Raw genomic sequence first — 18,718 nt, 5'->3', positions numbered from 1 at the left:
TCCTTTTCTACAAATAACTTTGCAACGATTAAACGTCAATTGCACCCAAACTTTGGTTATAGAGATGCATGATCACCTAGAGGACACCTCCAAGCAACGTATAGAGCATCGATCTATTTGTTATGGCACTGTCTAAAATCACATTCTAAGGTTGAAGGTCGTTACATGCCACATCAAATTTTACTCACAAGATTTATGCATGTATTCAATGTCCCTAACTCTTGAATGCAGGGGTAGTTAGGACTGAACTTGGAAAACAGGTGCATTTTGGAATGGGTTTTTGATTTACCTCTATCTATGTGTCGATCAGACATTTGGTATTGCATGTTGGCATTGCACATTGATATTGCGCATTTGTATTGCCAATTCATGTTGCACATTGGTATGGCACATTGGTTTTGCAAATTGGTATTGCACATTGGTATTGTTGCATGTTGGTATTGCACATTGGTATTGTTGCACATTAGTATCCAGGTATTGCTCTTTCTCTAACCCTTGAATGCAATTACCAATCACACCCAAACTTGGGTCACAGGTGAATAGCATTATCTGATATTTTGTGGTGCTTGCATGAAGAGGACACATGTTAATTACAGAGGTCATGTGAGGTCAACTTCTGACTCTTTTTTTTTTTAAATATTTACCTTTGTTACTTATACTGTGGCATCCTCCAACATGCCGCAGACCTAATTTATTAATTTAGTGAGCATGATTTAGGTTTGGAAGCCTGCGCATTTATGCTTTGAACTTGTCTTCAGCTACTGAGCAATGTTTATACAAATTTCACACTTTTGCACTTTGTATATGCACCATGTTTATTATGTGTGGTTGAATTGGCAATTAAGATCCATGGCAACAGAATGGGAAATAAGTGTCATCACTTTTCAAGAGAAAAGTTTGCCATTTCCCATCTTGGAGACTATAATCATTGCATTTTCTGTTCTGTGAGTTGTTGATTTTGTGCACGTCAGTTGACTCACAAATCAGTGGCAGTAGATTTCAGGCATGTCAGTTGACTCTCAAAATTTGTGAAAACAAAAACAGCAAACAATTTCATAACTTCCCCAAGTTTTATCTAATTTTGATCAACATCTTGTTATTAAGCTTATCAAATTTCCCCCTTTCTTTTCAGAATAACTTCCCCTAGTTTTAGCCAGTTTTGATCAACTTTTCGTTATTGAGCTTATCAGATTTTACCCTTTCTTTTCAGAATAACATCTTTGTCCAGAACTGCCCTCTAATGACCTATCTGTCATTTATAAAGTTTGATAGCCATTTGTATCTCTCCTTTGCCTTCCAGTGTATGGAGGACCTGTTGGATTACATCGACGATAACCTGGGCACGCTGTACAAGCAGCTCATGCCCCAGATCTTCCCCCAGCTGGTCCAGGAACTGTGGCAGGCCCTGCTCCAGAGCATCAAGTCCAGGGTCCAGGAGGGAAGGCCGCCAGGGTACTACAAGCGTCTGCAACATGTATGACACTTTCACTTTCTTGGTTTATTGTACTTTCACTTTGTTTTACAATGGGTTTGCAACTGTGTTCGCTGATTCATGGAAAAAGCATATGATTAGTAGTCTAAAAGGGCAATATTTACCTAATTAAATAATTTGTGTAAATTAGCTGTTAAGCAATATATGCTGAAACAATAATAACTGTAGGATTCACTGAAGAGAACGAATTGGTGATGGAGATAATCAAATATAGCTCAAGACTTTTACTACATGTTATATCTTTTTCTAAGGCACCATAGGTAGTAATAAGATATGAATACAGTAGTTATCATACCTTGTACTTTGATTCCCTGTAAAAACCTGTCTGAGGTAGAGTGTAATGATTGCCCTATAGTTGTTATTGCCTTTGGAGCATAAAGAGAGAACTTAAGACAAACACTCAGCAAAAGTGAACTTACCTTCACCCCCTACAAAGGAGATTATTATCAAATCTTAGCAGCTTGTGTGTCACATGGCCATCTACATATCAGCTTCTATTTGTGGACAGTAATTATTGATGCACATAGGGGAGTAATAGGGTTTTTGTTGCACTGGTGACTGAAATAAGTTTTCAGCATAGACTTTAAATTTTATGACAACTTCATACCAAAGCTAGCTCCACCTGTGAATAATATGAACCCAAAATCATCAATTCCAGAGCCTGGATTCTCTCGAGGCATACTTCCAGCGGCCTGGCATTGAGCTGACCACTGCTCAAACACAGACAGAGACCTACCACGCCATCATGGCCGGCCTGGCCCCCAACATGCGCTCCACCCACGACCTGATGGCGGACTACTACCGGAGGTTGGCCACCGACATGGCCACGCCCGTCGCCTACCTGGGCCACGTCAGCATCAAGATTGCCTATCACGAGGTGGCAGAGGGCCTTCGCTCACTCTCGATCAAAGGTCAGTCAGTTAAAGTCACTTTGTGTGTTTTTTTGTTTATTAGTTTGTGTGCACAACAATACCAAGTACAACTGTATTTTTTTTTAATCCATAGAAGTGATAAAGGCGATGAAGATATGGGACTGGGAGAAAAATATTGAATGACTACTTTATGGTAGCAATTCACTAATTGTCAAGAAAATATTGTGTCACCAGGTTGAACAATCTCAACTTCTTGCTGCAATTCTTGAGAGGTCTGTTTGTCATTGTATTTGTTGTGTTATCATGGATGGATATAAAGTTTGGAAACTTTTTTTCTTCTTTGCAACAAAAAAAAATCACTGTGCTGAAATCAGTAAGCTGATTTTTTTTTTTTATATTGTTTCATAAATACTAGCGATCTAAACTTCTGGTAGCAGTTCTTAATCAGAGGTCTGTTATCAATGTATTTGTTGTGTTATCTTGGGTAGATATGAAGTTTGCATGCAATTATATTAAATTTGCTGACGAGCAATTAGCAGTTAATTCCTCTCATTCTCAAAGTTCAAGAAAGCTCCTCTATGTGAACTGAAACTTGCTGTAAAATTCATTCTTGTCAATCCAAGCAGAAAAATTATTATTGGAACTCTTCTCTGTATGTGATGAATGGAATTTCTCTCTTTTTTTCTCTCTCTCTCTCTCAACCAGTATGCAATGCTGTGGATCTTCCTGGCATGGATAGAAATGGTAAGTATTTGAAAGATTGTGTGTTATTGTGAGCTCTACTTTTGTATGTTTATTCATCTCTTGGGGATAGTTTCTCTCTTTAATACCCACTTTCTTTGCATCTTTCATAAGATATGTGTTACCTTAGTCAGGGCTCCACACTAACTTTTTTGTTTGGTGGCCCGATGGCCACCAAAATCGCCAATTTCAAATATTTAGTGGCCCGAGAGAAAAAATTGGCGCCCCCCCCCCAAAAAAAAAAAAATAATAATAATAAAAATAAAAGACATTAAAAGTCCTGTTTTGTTTTCAATGAGTCAAATATCTAAATTTTATCATAGTAAGAATTGGAAGCTGGACATATCTACTCATAAATAAACCTCAACAAACTCGCAACACTCACTCTCAGGCACTCATTCAGTCCTTTTCATCCATCCTTTAAAGAAATTTAGCTACTAATTTCCGGCCCAAAAAGTTATGAATTTATTGACATACTTCTCAAAAAATTTGCCCTTTTTTGAAATTTGGTGGCCCGACTTTCATTTTTGGTGGCACCGGGCCACTGTTAGTGTCAAGCCCTGCCTTAGTAAATGGTTCCGAATGATTTTGGTAAGGCATGTGATAGTGTCATTCAGACAAGTGTAATTGGCACTTTAATTGAAAGCTACTACCCAGATCAAAACGTAGATGGAACCTGAAGAACAGCTTGGACTTCAGTTACGTCGCTAGTGCTTGCTGGAGAGGACTAAAATTTTGGGTCACTGAAACACATGGTTTGCTTGTTTGTTTGTTTTTTATTTTTCTTCAGTGTACTTATGGAATTGACTACCTAGTTACCGGTGATGTTCATTTCTGAACTACTTTGTATTTCTCTTTTCTGAATTAATGGAGAGCCATTAGGTTTTGTGATTGTATAGTAACCTCTTGTAATTTGCTTACTTTCCCAGTTAATTGTCATGATTTTGCTTTCTTCACTAATTTCTTTCTCTCTCTCTCTTTCTTAGGTCTGAGTGATCCTCAGGTTACGGTGGAGATTTGCCCAGAGACCAGCTTCAACAAAGTCCTGTCCTTCAAGACTAAGATTGTGTTAAGGGAGCTGAATCCTGTCTTCAATGAGGTTTTCCAGTTGTAAGTCACAGTTTGACGATAGCAAGCTTTAGATCCACAAGACAAACACTAAGATGAGGCAGAATTGGGATTGGACAATGGAAACAACTGTCTTATGCATGAGCAAAACACCATTTTTTTGCCTGATTAGCATTGACTTGCATTGCGTTTCGTTGCAGATCTGAAACTCGCCATTATGATGCTGCTGGAATATAACCTAGGGACTCATAGAAAACTAATGAGAAAGTTTGACCCGCACAGACACACACAAAATACAATTTTAAATACTTTTACCCAGAGCTCATTTAGAATGAAGCAAAAAGTACTACTTTTTTCACGCTTATATCCCAATGCCTTCAGATACTTCACTTATAATGTACTCTATTTAACTTCAATATGTTTGTTTATTTGTGTGTTATGTATTTTATTTCTATTTTTGCTATGTGTGTGTTTCTTTTCCAGATGATTTTTATTTTGCTAAGTTAACAATAACAGAGAATATATGAAAACACTTATGATGGATTCAGTATCAAAAAAAAAAAAAAAAAAAAATCCTCACAAAATCCAAAGTGGTAACAAGTGTCTTCATGCAGTTCTCAGTTTATATATTATTCTCCATCTCATTCTCACACTCGTTTTCTCTCACGTCCAGTGGTGCGTTGCCGGCTGAAGCGTTTGCATCAGACAGTGTGATCATCGCAGTGACAGTCATTGATCACAACAAGCTGCTACCAAACAGCTTCATCGGAGAGGCCTTCATACCGCTACGTCAGGCAAGGCCCATCACCGAGCGGCAGACAGTGGATCACTGCCCCGCGATCATGCTGGCCCTGAAACGGCCGAGACGTCTCCGTGGTTACTGCCAGGTGAGTGAAAACAGTAACGGGTGAGAGTGCAGAGGTCGGGATAGAGCGTGGTACTCTCAATTTGGGGGATGCGGAAGATTGAATTTGTTGTTGTTTTTTGAATGATGACGAATATATGGTTTGCAGCTTCTCATCAGCATTCAATCTCCTTTAGATCAAAGCCACATTTCAGAAAACTTGCTAAACTACGTAGAGTCAACGTGGCCTAAGTCGGTCTTATGGGAATTGAGGAAAATGCATCAACTTCAGCACTATTCAACTTCTGGATGTCTAGAGGATTAACACACATGAGCCGTGAATTTAGATTGGGACTTGTCATTTTTGTTGATTATGCGGTTTATTTGACATATGCTCCATCAACTTACATGAAATCAACTGTGCTGACTTTACTATTAACTGCACTGAATTCTCCTGCAGCCGTAGGTACTTGTGAAATGATTCCCATGCACTGTGAATCCAAATGTAACCATCTAATCAGCCAGACAGTTAGCAATGTTGATAAGGCTCCTCCCCCCCCCCCATAACAGTATTGCCAACTCTACTGTCAGTTTGATTGATAAACAAGTAGTTCCTCTTTGATTTCTCACATGTTTGAAAAGAACTTCCTCCCTATTTAATCATGAACTACGTAAAAATATGATGCTCATCCCCAAGTATATAGTTTTTGGTTCCCTACTCCCCCTGAAGCCATGGTCATGAAAATCATCCCTCGTTTCTTTCACTCCCCAAACCTCACCTGTAAGTGTAGTTGTGGTCGATCGCAAGAATTCCAAGCAGACAAATGTTTTTACGGGAATGTCGCAATGTACTTTATTAGGGATCGCAATCAGAAACACCTTCCTCTCTCTCTCTCTGTTTCTTTCCCTATCCTTCGTTCCATCTGGTAACAATGCATGTATGTAATTCCTTCTATTCTGTCACTCTTTCTGTTGTTTGTACTCCTCGTACACTCTGTTACCTTGGTACTCATTCGGTGTTACATTCCGTGAAAACTGGAATTTCAAAGGCAAACACAACAACTGCAATTATTGCATATGAATTATGCCATGCAAACATTAACACATAACTGAAACACTATAATGCCTTCAACACTGCTTTCTTTACAGATACTGAGATACTGGTATGTGTAGACTTATGCCTATAACTTTCTCACTGTGTGCAATACTGATGCAATGTCATATTCCTTTGATTAGCCAGTACTTAAACATACACTTCTGTGTAACTAATCATTCTCTTAACCTTCAGAAGCAGAAGCCTTGGCAGGAGCTATTCATGCAAGCAACAATTAGATTCTCCGTGCTATTGATCATTAAGAATGCCTCTTCATATTCATACAGGTATAACACATCATACACAGAACCTAGTAGAAATTCTACTAGCTACTTTACCCCTTTGTGTAGCCCTAGGCCTAACGCTACAGTACAAATACTTCGATCCATCAATACAATTACTCTTTGCATGTAACTATTGTAAGTATTCTGAAGATCTCACACAAAAGTCTCCAAACAACATATCACTAATCACAGTATGCAATCAGTTACAATCAACCAGGCAGCCTTATGCACTGTAAAACAACTTCGATACTCAGTTCTAGCAATGCATCTGTATGCTACATATACACAATAGTTACTGAGCAACTGTCATTTGACCCTATTCAGAGAGCATGCAATGTGTGGTACACACATTTCTCCAGAAAGTCACTACATTTTTACTGTCTGTGAAAGTTGCACGATTCAAGTTCAACAATACTGATCTCATTTTCTGCATACACGTAGTACATCATAAAACAACACAGTAAACTCTTAGTAACAAACCTCTTTGCCTCCTTCGCAGGTTCTTCAACTCAAAGGCATTAAAAATGCAAGAAACTGACGAAGTTTTCTTCCACAAACTAACTTAGGTGTGAAGACACAGCAGCCATCATCCTCATCTGGCCCTTTGTGTCTGTCCTTGTGTGTGTCCAAGACAATGTGTAACATTAATGTGCAGCATATGTATACACAAATTTTATACACACATATTACAAAGTGCAGCTCATCATTACCTTTGTATGCATTCAAGGTCATCTCAATGTCATTGCTAGTCTTTGTTTCCAGACTGAAATTGTGCTTAATGAACTATTCCAATGAACACTCATTACATGGCTCCTTTAAATTGGACACCAATTTACTCAATAATTATGTGAATTGGAATCTCTAAACAATGAACTGACGCAATTTAGAGACATCTGCACTTATTAACACAATTTTAGAACCCTTGGCACAAATTGGACCAAATGTCCACAATTTCGACACAAATTGCTATTTGCAATCGGTCTCTCCAGTAACAGAATTATTCAATTTACTAGCAGCACCCGTGGAAATCCACGGGTCTGAGGGGCTTAATTTTTTTTTCTCATAATACGATTTTGCACATTTTTATTGAAGAAATAAAAAGAAAAGTCTTCTCATTCTTTCGTTAATTGTGCTGTCTTCTAAATGACCATCCTTCCCAGAAATTTTATAATACATTTTTGTAGTATATGCCAGGCGATCCGGTCCATTGGTAGGGATCATTCCCGCCACTACTTGCTTTTATTATAGAACTTGAGTTTCGAGGGGTTATTTGCACCCGTTGAAGTCCAACAGTTGTCTTGTTGCCCCTCACCCCTCCCCCCCCCCTCACGCACACACACATTTCCACCTCCGCAGGGCAAAAAACAAAAACATTCAGGGAAAAATTACCAAAAACGCAAATGAGATTCCCCGAAAGTTCTGCCCACAGGTTGTTCCCGTCGAAACGGGAAGATATTAACACTATGACTTTGATTACCCCCTGCTCTTGCATCCACGCGGGCACCCGCGGGAATCCACGGCTGGTCTCAAGGCTTCGGTTTGTTTTGTGGTTTTTTTTCCATGTTTCTTTTCCCCACGTTATGAGAGAAAAATAAGATATTTTCGTCTTCATAATTTTGCTCCCTCCTTTTTGTTTTTAATCACCAAAACTTGGCTTGATATATCATATTAATATAGAACTACATCTGCTTCAGATTGTACATTATCATAATTAATATTAGGCCTACAATTATTGCTCCTATTATTGTTATTATTATATCATTATTATTATTATCCTTATCATTATCATTATTATTATTATTATTATTATTATCATCATCATTGTTATTATTTGGGGAGGGGGAGATCATAGTCATCAGGTTTAATAGGCACCCGTGTGAGTAGGTTCTCACGACCTCGTATTTTTTTTCTTTAATATTTTTCCCATGTTATGGAAGAAAGAAGAATATATACATCACTGCATTCGTCTTCATTTGCTCCCTCTTTTTTTTTTGTCACCAAAACTTGGTTTGATAGACCATAGAACCACACATTCTATTTCCACTTGCAATTTTAAAAATAGGCGGTCGGCAAAGCGAGGTTTTCCTCTACGTCCGCTCATCTTATGAATATGTATGATTACAGCAGCTCTGCAGTAAACGAATGGACACAGCTGCGCGTGTAATCTGATATGTAAGGGTACGATCGGCAAATATATTTAGCCGCGTCCTAAACAGTCTGCGTACAATGACACCGGACTTGAGAGCAAACGGCGAGCAAACTAAATGACGTACCTGAGCTGCATATAGTATTCTGCAGTTGTGCAAAATACAATTACATAACCAACGTTCGTTGTTTTCATTTGGGGACGCCAATAATGGCGAACTGTACGTAAATGCCCTTGTAGTCCATATCACGCACACACAGATTCGTGTAACCATCGTCAATACATTCAGTACACGTAACAGGCGGAGGCAAAGGTACATCACAGAACTATATACACACAGTGTACAGTGTGTATAGAGTTCTGCGAGGTACATTGTGTGTGTGCGTGCGCGTCCGCCGGAAGATGTCAGAGATTTCGCTGCACCATCATCTTTAGTATCCCCCAGTGTCTCTGCAAGCTAAAAGATGGAAGATCGAGAAAGCAGGAGGCCAGCGCAGGATCGGTGAATATTGAAACGCTCGGCTCTTTCGTCACGCACAAAAATGCATTATGCATATAGCTAATTAATTTTTCTTTTTCGTCCTCGACGTCGACACGGAGGCGGAGAGGGGACGAAACCCGCGCCATTCGATGTAGGATACTCTCCTGCGGCCGACGGCACCGGTCGCAACTGCCCGGAGCCGACGGCTCGGGAGGAGATAGAGAAACCAGCAACGCCGAAATAAAACAGGAAATACATAAGGCCGCTACAACAACAACAACTTCGAGTATTATAGTATAGGATATATCTCGTGTGCATTTCTCAAGTCTTGTAAAGATAACACATCAAGCAATGCTTTGAGTTTTATGCTCGAAGAGTCAATAACTTTCGTTATCTGGAACATGTCGTACATGTTTTATATGACAAAGGCAACATTTGCAATCTCTTCAAATTGTTCATACACTTCAATTAACAATAACAGTGAGATTCCTGTTCACTTTGCATTTAGTTGGGACTACCGCAACACTTCCAATGTGTTTGTATGGTTTCAAACACAATTTCTGGGAATTGAAGTTGACAATGTTCAAATGCGTCATAAAACAGTGTTCTTCACTCCTTAGCCTTTGAATTGTTCATTAGCAAGAATTCAACTTATATGTGCTTGAATGTATAAACAAGTCCAAAACAAACGCTTTCATTCATGCATGAAACAACTTGACTAGATGTCACAGTTCTCAAACTATCTAAGGTTCTTTGACAGGAAACAATCTAGAGCATAACTATGCACTGGCTCCTTGTCCGGGAATCACTCCTGGTCTTCCTGGGGGACGAGCAAGACTAGTTTATGAACTGGACGGTCAAGATATGAACATGGAGTGGTTCGCCTACCAAGTCCATTCAAGTTCTGCTCACCCATCGCGACCTTTACCTTTCGAACATGGTTGTCGCCTGAAGGATAAGTTTCGGCTATTCTACCCATGGGCCAGGCATTGCGAGGAGCGTTGTCATCCTTCACCACCACCACGTCTCCGACTCCTAGGTCTCGCTGCGGAACGGTCCATTTCTGCCTAGTCTGCAGGTTGTGCAGGAACTCCTTCCTCCACCGGCTCCAAAACTCATTCAGCAGGTGCTGCACCCTCCTCCAACGCTTCCTTGAATATACGTCGGCCCGCTGGAAGCACCCTGGTGGTGGAAGGATGACGCTGGTCTTCATCGTGATGAGCTGGTTCGGGGTCAGCGGTGCGGGATGTGCGGGGTCACTTAGATCATCTATTGTCAGCGGCCTGCTGTTGACGATTGCAGCGGCTTCGTGCATCAAGGTGCGTAGGGATTCGTCGTCAAGCTGTGACCCAGCATGGTTCAGCAACCCATCCAGCACGGTGCGGACAGATCTGATCAACCTCTCCCACGCTCCCCCCATGTGACTGGCAGAGGGAACATTGAATTTGAACTCAACAAAGTCACATCCATCTCTCAGTAGGACGTCTTTCACCTTGGTCCGGTCCATCTCACTGCCAGCTCTCTGGAATTCAGACGCAGCCCCAACGAAATTTGTGCCTCTGTCACATCTGAGCTGACGCACTGGACCTCTGATTGACACAAAACGGCGATACGCCTGGATGAAAGCATCTGTGCTCATGTCGTTGAGTGTCTCGATATGCACGGCTCTAGATGCCATGCACGTAAACAAGAGTCCGTATCGTTTGAGCTCCTTCCTGCCTTCCTTGATCATCCAAGGTCCGAAACAATCCATTCCACAATAAGTGAATGGAGGTGCTGGAGTAATTCGATCGGGAGGCAGATCAGACATCTTCTGGGTCAAGGCAGGACCACGGAGTCTTTTACAGGTGACGCATGACCGGATGTACTTGGACACTCTGCCACTGCCTCCAAGGATCCAGTACCCGCGCTTTGCCTGACCTGATTAAGTGTTGTACCCCTTCCTTGATGTGCAGTCTGCTCATGGCAATGACGAATGACAAGTTCGGTCACGTGGTGTTGACGAGGAAGAATGACCGGGTGTTTCTTCTCGTATGGCTCGTCGCATTTGCGAATGCGTCCTCCAACGCGCAAGATTCCTCTGTCGTCTAAGAAGGGGTCGAGCTGGCGAAGACGACTGGTCATTTTCATTTGACGCGTCTTCTGCCTCATAGTCAGGTCATCTCCTCTGCTTATCACTGACAAGGCCTGGATCTCTTCTGGAAAGGTTTCCCTCTGTACCAGTCTCACAATCTCTATCTCGGCGATCTTTAGGCGTTCTACATTGATGGCCTCTTCCTCTGAACGCTTGTTGTGGTTCTTGTTGCGTTTCTCCTCACACCGCTGCCTCAGTCGAGCGATAAACAGCATACAGTTGGCAACTGCTCTTTTGGCCTTGTGCCAAGTCGAAAATCGGTCCAGTCTACTTGAGTGTAGGAAACTTGGGCTTACATGAGAAGTATGGACGTGTGACTTCTTCAGTTCCGGGTCATCAGTGTGTACCATGAATTTCTCTCCTGTAGATTGAGCGGGGAGTGTACTCTTCCACAGGAAGTCAGGTCCACGTAGCCACTTAGAATCCTTCAGCTGGGCTACCGTCAAACCCCTTGAGGCATCATCAGCCGGGTTTTCCCTCGATTCGATGTGTCTCCACTGTGACGTGGATGAATGTCTTCGAATCTGATGAACCCTGTTTGCTACGAAGACATGAAACCGCTTCTCATCATTGTTAATGTAGCCGAGAACCACCTTGCTGTCAGTCCAGAAGGTGTGAGTAGCGCCTTCAAGTTGCAATTCTGTATCCAGGAAGGCCTTGACCTTGACCGCAACAACGGCAGCTGTTAATTCCAAGCGAGGAATAGTCACCATTTTCAATGGTGCCACTCTGGCCTTTCCGATCACAAGAGAACAGTGCACTTGTCCTTCAGGGTTGGCGACTCTCAAGTACGTACACTGGCCGTACCCACCGGTGCTGGCGTCAGCGAAGTGATGATACTCTGAGAACTTCACCTCTCCAAAGTCAGCTGGCTTGTAGCATCTGTTGATCGATACGGTGGGAAGTGTGAGGAGGTCACTTCTCCACCTCTCCCATCGTGTCCTCAGTTCCTCAGAAAGGGGGTCATCCCAGTCGACTGATAGGCTACATAGCTCTTGTAGAATTCGTTTGCCCGGCAAAATGAGTGGAGCTATCAGTCCCAATGGGTCATATATGGACATGACCGTGGACAATACGCCTCTTCGGGTGAGAGGCTTGTCTTGCAGCGTCATTCTGAAGTTGAATGTGTCCGATTCGACACACCACTGTACGCCAAGGGCTCTCTCAATAGGCAGGTCGTCATGTTGGAGGTTGATCTCTCTCACATTCTTGGCCCTGTCCTCCTCAGGCACAGCATTGAGCGCTTCTCTGTTGTTGGATACGAACTTGTGCAAGTGCAGACCTCCCTTCTCGCACAACAGCTTGGTTTTGGTGATCAACTGAATCACTTCTTGTGCTGTGGGCATCGACTGGAGTCCATCATCAACGTAGAAGTCATGATGAATGAAATTCTTGACATCTTCTCCAAACTCTTGAGTAAGATCTGTTGCCAATCTTCGTAAACCGAAATTTGCGCAACCAGGTGATGACCCAGCCCCGAAGAGATGTACCTTCATACGGTATGTGCTGGGATCCTCGTCAAGGTTTCCACCTTTCCACCAAAGGAACCTGAGATAGTCTCGGTCTTCTTCATTGACCTTGAATTGGTGGAACATCTCCTTGATGTCGCATATGAATGCAACATTCTCACGTCGAAAGCGACAAAGAACTCCCGTCAGCTTGTTCGTGAGATCTGGGCCCGTTAGGAGGTGACTGTTCAGAGAATGTCCCCTGTACTGGGCGCTGCAGTCAAATACAACCCGCAACTTGTTGGGTTGTATTACTCCATGATGTGGAATGTACCACGTAGTACTCTCATCATTGCCTACTGGAACACTCTCAGCGTACCCTTTGCTGATGAGTGTTTCCATAACTTCAGTGTACTTCTTGTGATACTCCATGTTGTGTCTGAACCTCCTCTCCAGTTGAATAAGCCGGGACCTTGCTTGGGCTTTGTTGTTTGGAAGCTGAGGCCTCTCGTCCTTGAAAGGAAGTGGCATCTCATAGTGACCATCGCTACTCTTGTGGATTCCCTTTTCCAAGATATCAAGGAATTTGTAGTCATTCTGTGAGAGCACTGTTCCTTCGTCATTCACATCAGAAAAGTCGGCTTCCATAAGGCTCCTTACTTGATGGGGTGTGATTTGTTCCCTAGTTGTTGTCTTCTCAGAAAGGAAAACTTCCTTTCTGTCTATGACCAAGTTATCTGGGATTTCCCTGGCCATCAATCTGTGACTGGTACCGATGTGATCATCATCTTTACAAATGTAGTTAGGACGCATCATTCCCACGATGCTCCATCCGAGATCCGTGCGAATTCCATATGGTCCATTGTTACATGGTGCAGGAATCACGTCTCTGGGCATCAACGCTCTTGCGCAATCATAGCCGATCAAGAGGCCTATGTCGCAATCTTGGAGAGGCATAAGCTTGCTGCTAAGGTTGCACAGGTGGGGTATGGACTTCGCAGTCTTGGGAGTCGGCACATGAGAACGGTCTGCAGGCATGATGTCACGTGTGTATGTTGGTGGTAGAGCTATCTTGTTCTTGCCATCGTGAGCTCGTACACACAATCCTTCTACACGTTCACTGGTTATCCTTTGGTTTTTCATTGACAGTGTGGATAGCTGTAAGTTGACCTCAGTACCATGTATCCCCATCTCATCTTTGATGGATTTCAGTAGAAAGGTCGTGTCTGACTGTGTGTCCAGCAAGGCGTATGTCAATCTCTCTCCTGCATCATTCCTGTGGGACAGCCAGACAGGAACAATCATTGAGCTGGAAATGTGGCTGTGATCACTTCTTGAACAGGAGCTTGTGGACCTGTGCTCCGTCCGGTTGCTCGTTGTTTTGTCAGGTCCTACCCGTGTTTCTGTCTTTGTGCTCTCAGTGCTCAACGTTTGTCTGGTGTCACCGTGAAGCAGCGTAGGATGTTGCCCTTTGCAATTCGCACATCTCAGCCTGCGTCGACAACTCCTGCTCATGTGTCCTCTCTGCAAACAGCCGTAGCAGAGTCCATTCTTTAGGATGAATTCCTTCCTTGCCTGAAGATCTAACTTCGCAAAGGACTGACACTTGTCTGTGTGATGAGCAGCCCCGCAGAATGAACAGGTGGGTGATTTACGACCTTCCGTGTTTGCAGATTGAGCTTGAGTCATCGTGTTCATCGATCTTGCTTTGGACTGCTTTCCATGGCTCAGTTTGTCGTCCCTCAAGCTCCCAAATGAAACTACTGGGTCGCAAGCAATAGCAGCTTCATCCTCAACAAACTTGACAAAGACTGCAAATGGAGGGAATGCACCAGTTTCCTTTCTCCATTGGACTACAGTTCGCCCCCATCGAGTTATCAACCAGTCCGGGAGCTTTGAAGTGATCTTCCTGTTTTCCCTCTCGTCGTCGAGATGATTCAGATGATGTACCGTCTTGGATGCTGTGTGGCATTGGCGCAGAAAGTCAGAGAGCCTTCGCAGTCCTGCAGAATCCTTTGGCGCTATCTTGGGCCAACTGTCCAATCGATCCCTGAAGGCATTTGAAATCACAAATGTGTTGCCATATCTTTCATCCAGGGATTTTATCGCATCTCTGTAGGCCATGTCATCTCCTGCTAAGGCATAACCTTCTACCATTTCCCTTGGTTCATCTCGCAGATATTTAAGTAGGTAGAAGAACCTCTCATGGGGTGGAACCTTGCTATGTTCGATGAGAAGGTTATAGCTCATCTTCCAGGCTGGGTAATTTAGCGGCTTTCCATTGAAGACAGGGGGCTCCGGCAATGGAAGCCGATGAAGATGGAGAGTATCCTGTAGATTCCTGGTCAATTCCATTTCTAACAAGGGAGTCTCCTTGGTCTCTGGGGTAAGAGGAGTCACATCATCACGCACAACTTGCGCTGAAGTTTTCATCTGAACATCTTGGACGGTTTCATATCTAGATCTCTCGTGAGGTGCGTCCGAATGCATACTTGAAGTATCACATCGCAGATTCTTGAGGATGTTGAAGGTTTCTTTCATAACAGATGCATGATCTGCCTCGACCTCATCGAATTGAGCCAGTATGTCATTGTCTTCTGTGCAGATGGCTGAATACTGTTCCTGTGCATCGATCAATTTATCCATACAATCCTGCAGTGTGTTACGATGTTGTTTGATTTCGTCATAATCATCTTCCAGCAACAGCGTTCTCAATTTACTGCAGGAACGTCTCCACTTGGTTAGAGAACTCCTAAAGCCTCTCCTTCTCACATCCAAATTCCACTGTATTCCCCTTTCTGTAGGCTGTCTGTTACGTTCTTCTTGCACTTCTGCCATTCTCTCAAGAGTCTCATCAACTGGTACTGCTGTATCTCTCTCAGTCGCAGCCATGTCTCCGTAATATCAATTGACGCAGGGAGAGTATTCACTATTCAGTTTTCACTGAGATAAGAGTTTTCACTGTAAGTGTAGTTGTGGTCGATCGCAAGAATTCCAAGCAGACAAATGTTTTTACGGGAATGTCGCAATGTACTTTATTAGGGATCGCAATCAGAAACACCTTCCTCTCTCTCTCTCTGTTTCTTTCCCTATCCTTCGTTCCATCTGGTAACAATGCATGTATGTAATTCCTTCTATTCTGTCACTCTTTCTGTTGTTTGTACTCCTCGTACACTCTGTTACCTTGGTACTCATTCGGTGTTACATTCCGTGAAAACTGGAATTTCAAAGGCAAACACAACAACTGCAATTATTGCATATGAATTATGCCATGCAAACATTAACACATAACTGAAACACTATAATGCCTTCAACACTGCTTTCTTTACAGATACTGAGATACTGGTATGTGTAGACTTATGCCTATAACTTTCTCACTGTGTGCAATACTGATGCAATGTGATATTCCTTTGATTAGCCAGTACTTAAACATACACTTCTGTGTAACTAATCATTCTCTTAACCTTCAGAAGCAGAAGCCTTGGCAGGAGCTATTCATGCAAGCAACAATTAGATTCTCCGTGCTATTGATCATTAAGAATGCCTCTTCATATTCATACAGGTATAACACATCATACACAGAACCTAGTAGAAATTCTACTAGCTACTTTACCCCTTTGTGTAGCCCTAGGCCTAACGCTACAGTACAAATACTTCGATCCATCAATACAATTACTCTTTGCATGTAACTATTGTAAGTATTCTGAAGATCTCACACAAAAGTCTCCAAACAACATATCACTAATCACAGTATGCAATCAGTTACAATCAACCAGGCAGCCTTATGCACTGTAAAACAACTTCGATACTCAGTTCTAGCAATGCATCTGTATGCTACATATACACAATAGTTACTGAGCAACTGTCATTTGACCCTATTCAGAGAGCATGCAATGTGTGGTACACACATTTCTCCAGAAAGTCACTACATTTTTACTGTCTGTGAAAGTTGCACGATTCAAGTTCAACAATACTGATCTCATTTTCTGCATACACGTAGTACATCATAAAACAACACAGTAAACTCTTAGTAACAAACCTCTTTGCCTCCTTCGCAGGTTCTTCAACTCAAAGGCATTAAAAATGCAAGAAACTGACGAAGTTTTCTTCCACAAACTAACTTAGGTGTGAAGACACAGCAGCCATCATCCTCATCTGGCCCTTTGTGTCTGTCCTTGTGTGTGTCCAAGACAATGTGTAACATTAATGTGCAGCATATGTATACACAAATTTTATACACACATATTACAAAGTGCAGCTCATCATTACCTTTGTATGCATTCAAGGTCATCTCAATGTCATTGCTAGTCTTTGTTTCCAGACTGAAATTGTGCTTAATGAACTATTCCAATGAACACTCATTACATCACCCTCCCTGCAATCAGATCCTCCAGAATCGCAGCCGATGGGACAAGAACGCCCGGCAGTTCATCGCCAAGCGGACGTGGGCCATCCAGCAGCAGAGGCAGCGGACTGACAAAAGAATTGAGTCCCGCTTTTCCCACAATGCCTTCTTCCCGGAATGAGCGACTTTTACTGTGGGTGACGGGAAGCACCACCTTCTCAGAGGGACAAAAAAAGAATACATTCCAGTCGTGATGCACACTTGCACTGGAACTGTTGTCACCGTGACGGCATGTACCATGTATGCTGCAGATACCGGGCAGTGGGTGTTGTATGAGAACTTCATCGAGCTGATGGAGCGTAGCTGTAGTCGCCAGAAGGAAGATCGTTTGGAGAAGACTTTAGTTGGTTCGGTTTAAATTTCATTTTTCATGAGGAATGATAGGCGAGTTGGCTTTTGTAGCGGAAGAAAAGTGTGGTGAAATGAAGGAGTCAAGCTAGAAGAAGTGCATGCTGGTATTATATGTGCCATTATGGGAAGTATGTTAGAGCTATTGCACACGTGTAGAACAAGTACATGAAAATCAAGTGAAGAAACAGAATATTAAGATGTTTGCATTGCTGCGAAGTGCTAGGCTAAATAACTTGCATTGAAGCTGAATAAGTGTATATTCAAGGGTGGGAAAATGGAAAAACCCTTCTGCTGTATATTCAAAACTTTGAGAGCAGGCATCTAAGACCTGTACCATGCAAACTTTTATGCATTAAAAAAATTGCTCATTGACTCATGAGCTTTAGAGGACAAAACAATATGAATATCATGTTGTATTCAGACAGGCATTTCTTGAGTGCGTTGAATAGGTTTCTGTTTGTCTGTGCCAAAGACACAAGACCTGCTCTGCGCATTAACTTCAGGCAAGCTGTACAGATCTGAGTCCTATCACACTGAGTGTCTCGCAATTCAACCATGCTCGGCCATCGTTACTGGACTTGTCCAATGGAAAGAAACATAAGAACTTGTCTTCAATGTGATGTATGCCACATTTAATCCCTTTTTCACTTTGGAGGGAGAGCATTGTTTAACCATTACTGAGCTCTATTCATTGACATGCAGGCTGGAGTGCTTGTTTTCACTGATTAGCATAGATGTAGGAAAACTCAGTGTCAGATAGTAGAGATTACCTAATTGCCCTCATCTCTACTGTATCAACTTCCTGTTGAACTGAGGCGCATTTGCCACATCTGAGTGGACTTTTTAATCTTCAACCTACATCAAGTGTGGATAGATTACTGAATAATGATTAGAAACACGAAGAGGAAGATGTAAAGGAAAAATGAATAAATGCTGGAATGACTTCATTATGAAAATAAAGACATCCCATGAGAAAAGGTATAAAGCTAATATAGGAGAAATTAATTGGATTTTGATTGTCTCAAGTTCAGACTACTTTTCAAGCACTCTTCTAAACTACAGTGTTGATCAAAGGTCAAGATATAGATGTGGTCAGTAGTGGTCAGTGGAGACTGGATCCAGACCACACATACCTGTCCTGATGGATCACAGTGAACAATATGACTGTCCTAGTTGCAAGGCTCCATATTCTTCTTCTTTTTCTCATAGGCAGTTATTGGACAAACTTTGACAATAATCCAATAGAATATTAATGTTTTACAGTATTGCAAATTCAGTCTTTTATCCATTCCCATGTTCTTGCACACATATGGAAAAAAAAAAACCAGACTGATGTACATCAAAAGGTTAGATCTGATT

General features: G+C 42.2%; 1 protein-coding gene across 1 annotated transcript in view; it reads left to right on the top strand.

Annotated features, from left to right (window-relative positions):
• The window catches only part of LOC139729711 (protein unc-13 homolog D-like), a 41,048-nt gene extending 22,621 nt beyond the window's left edge, over positions 1–18,427 (top strand). Inside the window, exons 21-26 of the mRNA XM_071640641.1 lie at positions 1,301–1,474; positions 2,151–2,403; positions 3,070–3,108; positions 4,092–4,215; positions 4,847–5,060; positions 16,989–18,427. Of these exons, the coding sequence (XP_071496742.1) occupies positions 1,301–1,474; positions 2,151–2,403; positions 3,070–3,108; positions 4,092–4,215; positions 4,847–5,060; positions 16,989–17,129 (945 nt within the window). The 3' untranslated portion in view covers positions 17,130–18,427. The remainder of the gene's footprint in view (positions 1–1,300; positions 1,475–2,150; positions 2,404–3,069; positions 3,109–4,091; positions 4,216–4,846; positions 5,061–16,988) is intronic.
• The last annotated feature ends 291 nt before the right edge of the window (positions 18,428–18,718 follow it).

Source organism: Diadema antillarum, unplaced genomic scaffold, assembly GCF_040938485.1.
Source record: "Diadema antillarum isolate AM-2024a unplaced genomic scaffold, OU_Dant_1.0 seq00000250_RagTag, whole genome shotgun sequence".
NCBI classification, from domain to species: Eukaryota; Metazoa; Echinodermata; class Echinoidea; order Diadematoida; family Diadematidae; genus Diadema; species Diadema antillarum.
This window is presented reverse-complemented; position numbering and strand designations above follow the sequence as displayed.